The 6,864-nt window shown below is 37.9% G+C and overlaps 1 protein-coding gene across 2 annotated transcripts in view; it reads left to right on the forward strand.

Annotated features, from left to right (window-relative positions):
• PARG (poly(ADP-ribose) glycohydrolase) overlaps positions 1 to 6,864 on the forward strand; it is a 61,599-nt gene extending 54,735 nt beyond the window's left edge. For both annotated transcript variants that reach the window (XM_069019187.1, XM_069019186.1), the window contains exons 17-18: positions 2,706 to 2,834; positions 3,453 to 6,864. In XM_069019187.1, coding sequence (XP_068875288.1) covers positions 2,706 to 2,834; positions 3,453 to 3,628 — 305 coding nt within the window. In that variant the 3' untranslated portion in view covers positions 3,629 to 6,864. The remainder of the gene's footprint in view (positions 1 to 2,705; positions 2,835 to 3,452) is intronic.

Consider the following 6,864-nt stretch of genomic DNA (forward strand, 5'->3'; position numbering starts at 1 on the left):
TTTGCAAGGCTTCACAAATTTGCTGGCAGTGCTTAATTTTGCTCCTTAATATATTGCTGTATGCAATATATTCCAGTCACTCAGACGTGCTGCTTTCTTTCCTGACTTGCCTGCTATATCACTCACTTTCTCATGTTCTTTTATATTTAATTAGAGTATTTATAATGCAGCAGATATCACATGCCTACATTCATTTAAGACCTTTTCCATCAATTCAAGAACTGATGGATCCTGACATGTAAATTCATATCCTGGTTCATATAATTCTAAGTAGAAATTTACATTTTTTTGTTGTTTCCAAGCATTTGGAGAGTATTTAAAATTTGCTTTTCAGAACAGCTTTAGGTAGCTACAATGAGACAGTCATCAGGCTACTAGCTTCAATAGTTTTCTCTCTTAATGTGCTTAATTCATAAAGCATCTATTCTTTTCTCGATGCTCACTGAGTTCCTGGCAGTTGTTTTTTGATTTCCATTAGATAAAATAGGCTGCCAAATGTGTATCTTACCAATATCAGGACTTGTATTTACTGTAGGATCTGAACATAGTTGATTTATGTTAGGAAGGTTTAAGAAATACTTTAATTTGCATAAGGTCTTGGATCTGAACTGTAATACCCCATGTATATTTTTTTAATGTAGAAGGGATGTCAGTACAGCCACTGCTTCAGATGCAAGCCCAGAAGTTAAGTGGGATCACATCAGCTGGGTGCAAGGGGCAAGAAAGCTCAGATCCCTCCAGACCTGGTATCACAGGCTCTATTGCTCCTCCTGTGGTGCTTCTTTCTGTATCAGTAGCATGGAAATCTCCCATGGTATTGTGTATCATTAATGTACAGAAGATTGTGAAGTTTCATAAGATATAGAGCAATTCAAAATAAACAATAGGATATTTTTAATATCTTGTAAAGTGAAACTGCATTGTTTGTTTGGAATGAATAATAAGATTCATTAGGTTCTGTTCCCCTATGCAAGCTAGTTAATTAGACTCTTTAAAAGCTGAACTACTGAAGCTTTACTAAATCCACAGCTGGTTCAGTAGTTTAATTAAAATATCATTCCCAGATTGAGATTAATTTCACACGTGAATCATGTAATTTATAATTTTGGCTATGGGTTTACAAGAGAGGGTTTTTTTGATTAAGGAATGCAGTGTTTTAATAGTTCTCTGTTTAAAATGTGAGAGATTCTTGATCTGAGCTCTGAACAGCTTTCTATTTAGCTTCCACTAGCAGGTGGTAATGCAGTATGTACACTGTTTTATTTAAAATTAATCTTTACAAAGACAATATTAATCACATTTTAATTAACTCTACTTACTGGGTAGAAAAAGGAAGAATTAGTATCAGAGCTGCACCAGCAGGCTCTGAAGTAAGACAAGCTGCAGCAGATGAAATAGTTGCTGGGGTCCATTGTTTGGACTGTTGTAGTTCCGTGAAATGAACCTGTGATTGATTTCACGCCTCGGTGGCACTCCAGCCTGGCAGTGCTGGCTGGTGAAAAAGCTGCACTCTCTTAAGTTTGGTGCTGCCTAAGGGGGTCCTGTTTTTTTTCTCCCCCTCATTGTTTCTCTTCCCCCTTCTTTGTTCTTGGCTCTGTGGTCTGGTGCCCTCCCTTGCCTCAGCTCTGGCTCATAGCAAACCCTTCACTCTGCCAATTCAGCTGCTGTTCTAGCAGCAAACCATTAGCTTTTATTCTTCATCTCTAACTTTTCTGCCAGTTTGGTGAATGGAATTGGCACAATGATGTCTGATGAGCACCAGAGAGCTGCAGAAAAGTGAGCAGCTGCATGAGAAGTGGACCAGAGCTACTTTCTCCAATTGCCCTGGGTCATTAGCTTGGCTCAGCTGCACTGTTGATCAATACCCCAGATGATTTCTCAAGGTGAATCTTCAAAAAACTGTTTCCAAGATAGGAAACATTTTTCCTTCTTTTGCTTATAGAGGAACAAAATCTGTCTATATTGTAGTGTTAGCTGTTGGCAGAACTTGGGATGCAGCCTGGGCCAATGAGTTCAACAGAAAGCTGGAAGTTAAATAACATTAATTGCATTGCTGATATCACACCTCATAGGTCAGAATAAGCCAACGTATTCCATGCTTCATACTTCTACTGTAGGTATGATGGACACCTTACATTATACAGGATGAGGCTGCAGAACCATAGTTCTCCTCTTGGAGCTAAAATCTGGGTCAGCTCCCACTTTGCATAGCTTATCTAGTGAAAGGGTTGGCTCCATTCTTTCTAACAGGTGGAAAAGAATGGAAATTGCTGAGTGCTCATGGATGAATTTTACCCCACTGTCTGTGGCTGTACAGGAAGCTCAAACCAGGATGGAAGGTGCTGCTCTGTTGCCTTATGCTGCCACAGGCATTTATTGGCTAATTAATGGCTGCGTGCTACTTGGGGGCAGACATGGACCAAAATAAACCCCTCTCAGTTTTAAGGACAGTTTATCTGGAAGTAAGGGTGGATGTCAGTAACAGCTCTAGCAGAATGCTTCAATACTCTTGGCCTGCAGTGCCCAGCATTCTTTATTTAAAAAAGAATTTTGGAAGTAATACTTATCCACCTGTTGTTTGTACTGCTTTGCAACATCCATGTGGAAATGGATGCTATGGTTGTTTGCTGTAAACTTATGCTGTGTTTTTTCCTTCAGCAAATTGTTCTATCCTGTGTTCATATGTAATCTTTTTGTTGTTTCAGCCTTAATTCAGATATTGGCAGCTGCTGAGGCTGGACGTGATATTGTTTATTTTACCTTTGGAGATGTGGAGCTGATGCGGGACATTTACAGCATCCATACTTTTCTCTGTGAGAAGGGTCAAACTATTGGTGAGCAAAAAAAATCTTTGTGTGCAGAAAAGAGACATTACTATCTCTATAAGTAGAAATTTTCCAGTATGAATTCTTGTCACCAAGTCCTGAACACAAGCAAATGGGTCTCGGTTTATGTGTACCTGTTTTCAGAATGGGGAAGTCTGCTGATTCGGGATCAACTGCACAGTGCTAATCAGTTAGAAGACTTCTAGAATGCTTTTCTAATTCCTTGGGAGTTATGCTATAGAACTCGAAAAATACAGATACATGTGGTAGGTAGAAGATTTGCAAAAGCTTTTGATATAACTCAGTAATGCTTTGAGGAGGGAAAAGCTGCTTAGGCATTCTTGATATAAATTTGTCTTCTAGTGGTTCTGTCTTGATCCTGCAAGATGTGGTCTGATGTATTTTCCAGCCTAATGTTGGGATAGCTTGTGCAAGAAGTTGAGGGAGCCCATCCTATGTTCTGAACAACCTGCAGACATTCACATTACACAGTCTGCCTCTGTCACTGCTCATTTAGAGATGTCCCTAGCCACTGTCTGTGCATTTCTAGCCTTCCTTTGCAATCATACACTGCTCATATGGCGTGTTCTTACATGGTGTTTAATGATCTGTTTTTGGTTTTTGAAGGGGACATTTATAGGCTATTGCTGAGATACTACAATGAACAATGCAGAAACTGTTCTACTTCAGGACCAGATGTCAAGCTGTACTCTTTCATATACAACACCATTGAGTCCTATGCAGATTCTACTGATGATGATGATGATGAAGATGAAGAAAAAGGGTTGTGTTTTGAAGATTAAAATAAACGTATTTGATCAGAATAATGTTTATCTCCTCCCACTGGTATATTGTGTGAAATGCTGGACATAATGAATGATCTGGCTTAATTTATATTGACTGCATTGGTAGTTATGTATAACACCCAAACAAAAAATCCCACAAACACCTTTGAGAGATGAGATTTATTTGTTTGATGGTTTCATACATGAAAACCTTGTTCATGTGTGTACAGAAAAAATTTCTTTGGTAAGTCTGGTTTGTGTTATACCTTGTTAAGTAGAATATTTTGGTACACATGTATATTTCATTCAAGATTGCTGAAGATTTCCCTATACTCCTTTACCTTTATTTTTCAGAGCTTTTATGTAGATTTCTCATGAAGGTTTACAGCTGGAGTACAGACAGCCATGTAACTCCTTGGATGATGTTAGAGAGAAGCATTTAGATGATTTTTCTTACTGAAAATTGTCATAATCCTTAAGACTGCCAAGGTACCATCAGTGTTCTTACCAAAGTTTTCATTCATTTAACTTAAAATGTCCTGGGTCTAATTTATTTTTTCAATAAATGGTTAAAAATGGAAAAGTTCTGTAGGAGCCAAGAATGCATTTCACAACTGCATGGTCTTTACCAAATTAGACATAAAAGTTAGCATAAAGAAGTAGAGAAAAAACAATGAGAGTGGGAAAATGAGAAATGTGACCAAAGCTGGAAGCAGAGGGAAAGATTTTTGCATGAATACCATTTTGTTGGTGCTATCTGTTACCACATTGAACAAGGTCTTAGACACTATTGGAAGTTTCTCCAGGTTAGTGCTGCTGGCAATATTTGAGTTAAGGTCTGCTAGTTGTGTTTATATTGTCATATCAGTTCTCCCTTATCTCAGTATGCATATATGTGAGTATAAGATCCCCATGGGATATGTGAGTGAGGAAAAAAATCACGTATCAGTGGGAGGAAAGTCTGCAGGCTACAGATAAGAACATGAGGTCTTGTTAGGAGTTTTTGCCTGTGTCATTTTAGACATGGGAATAACAGTGAAGAGTTGGCAAAACATCTATAAAACCCATGCTTTTACTATCTGTGAATACCAAATTAGTGTTGCTGTAGTACATGAATAGTTTACACAAAACTGCAGATACATCTGTGATAAAACTTTTTCAGGTCTATGTACAGGGCAAGTCCAGTGAGACTTTGTCTATTAGTAGTTTAAGGCCACCTTAAGTTTCAGCCCAGAGTCTAAGTTTAACCTCTTCTGTGTTAGATTTTTTTTGTCTGTCATAGTTGCTGTTATGAGTTAGCAATACAAGTAAAAACTGCAGCAGGAAATGTAGTGACCTAAGTCTCTTAATCAATGAATCCTTTTGAGTTATGTCAGATAAAACTTCTCCAAGCCTCAAACACACCATGGTAATTAAATGCTGGAAGCTGTTGGCAGTTTGGCTCAGAATAAATCACTCACTGCTTCAGCTGCTCTGGGGGAAGCAATAGGAAAAAGTTCAGGTTGTTTATAAGCACCTTCAGGGTGCTGTATCTTGGCGTTAATTTTAAGTGGGCAGCTTGCAGGTGTGTTTTTTGGCAAGTGATGGACACAGGTTTCTTCCTGTTCTTCCCACCAGCTGTAATTTTCTTCACCCCCTATCATTATACGGAAAAAAATTTGGCTAGAATTTCAAGCTTTTTTCTGTGTTTGCACCTTGTGTCCTTAGATTTAGCAGAAATCTTTTCTCCTGCTCCTGGTGTTTCAGTGTTGGCTCAGATTCTGGCAGTAGGAATAACTGTTTTATTAGCTCTGATTTGGGCATTTAGGTTCAAGTATGATAGTGCTTCTAGATGCATTGCCGATGATAGATGTACCCTGTGAATTACGACAAGTGATGGAAAACTGGTGCTATCTGCCAAACCTTCTTCACCTTACTACTCAGGATCTCCTATAGTAGAGATGAACAGAATTTGTTCCTAAACAACTGGAAAAATAGATAACAAAAAGCTTTAGATGGCTAGACATGACCTCCCCTTTATTATATATAAATACTTATTCATTAGTGCAATATTACTTGTCATTGTGAGTTGATTGGTCAGGTATGAAAAATGTACCAAAATATGATGGAATGAAATTCTACTTCAACTCTAGAAACAGAAAAATTTAACTTTGGAGAGATTATCTGATGATCGTATTACAGGTATGCAGTTAAAAGAGTTCTTGCAGTGTCAAGTGCTTCCAGGATAATCCTAGTCTTTTTATGCAGTCTGTAGTGTCAGTGATACTGAGCATTTTCTAATATGGGGAAGAATGCCTTTGTTTGAGATCATTCATTAGGATATGTTTACCATACTTTTTTCTCTTGTGAATTATGCTTGTATGGACAGGAACAAAGGAAAATAACTCCTTTTCCATTTCATGTGTTGTCTGAAAAAGAGTGATATATCCTGCTTTCTGTGGTGTGTTCCTGATCTTCTAAAGGGCAACATTGTAAGAATGCTTTGAATATGATTTTGATCACAGGCAGGCTGAAGATTATTTTTTGTTATTGTTGGTTTGGGTTTTTTTAAAGCAAAGTAGCCCAGAAATAGCTAACAATGGTGTTATATTCCCATGATGTTCTAATTCAGTAAAGAGCTGAACTGCCCAGATTGCTGCATGTCAGCCCAATACGTGCTCCACATCTTTATTTTTCTCTCCACCCGCCACTCCCCATTTCCAAACTACCTGAAATGTTTCCTTTAGCTGGCCATGCCTTCGGTGCTCTGGGGGAAGTAGTGTGGAATGGAGATGCCAGTGATCTCCTTGTGCAGCCTAGAAAGCTTCAGTTTCACTCTTCCAGAAACCTGGTGATGGAGTAATCTGGGTTTGGGATTTTTTATTATTTTAGGGATGTTTGCTATATGATTTCCAATAAAAATAAACTTCCTACCAAAACTTTTGTTTTATACTTTTTAGCAGCTAAATGGAATGCCTAATGTGAAACAACAACAGGCAGTCATGTCGATCGTAATGTTGCCTCATAGTCAAGTTTGATGTCTGAGCACTTCTGTTGTTCTACAGCTCTTGCACCTAAATTGCTCAGTTTTGAGGTTTTCCTATCTGATGAGGAGTATCCAATACTGTATATATTAATTTATAAACTGTTGAAGTGTTTCTGACATTCTTCTAAACTTACAGTTTATGCACCATTATATTGTATTGATTTTTCTGGATCTGTATGCTAATGTTTACATAATTTTGTAGGAATACAATTAAAAAATTCTGACTGAA

This window comes from Aphelocoma coerulescens, chromosome 6 (assembly GCF_041296385.1).
Source record: "Aphelocoma coerulescens isolate FSJ_1873_10779 chromosome 6, UR_Acoe_1.0, whole genome shotgun sequence".
Taxonomy (NCBI): Eukaryota; Metazoa; Chordata; class Aves; order Passeriformes; family Corvidae; genus Aphelocoma; species Aphelocoma coerulescens.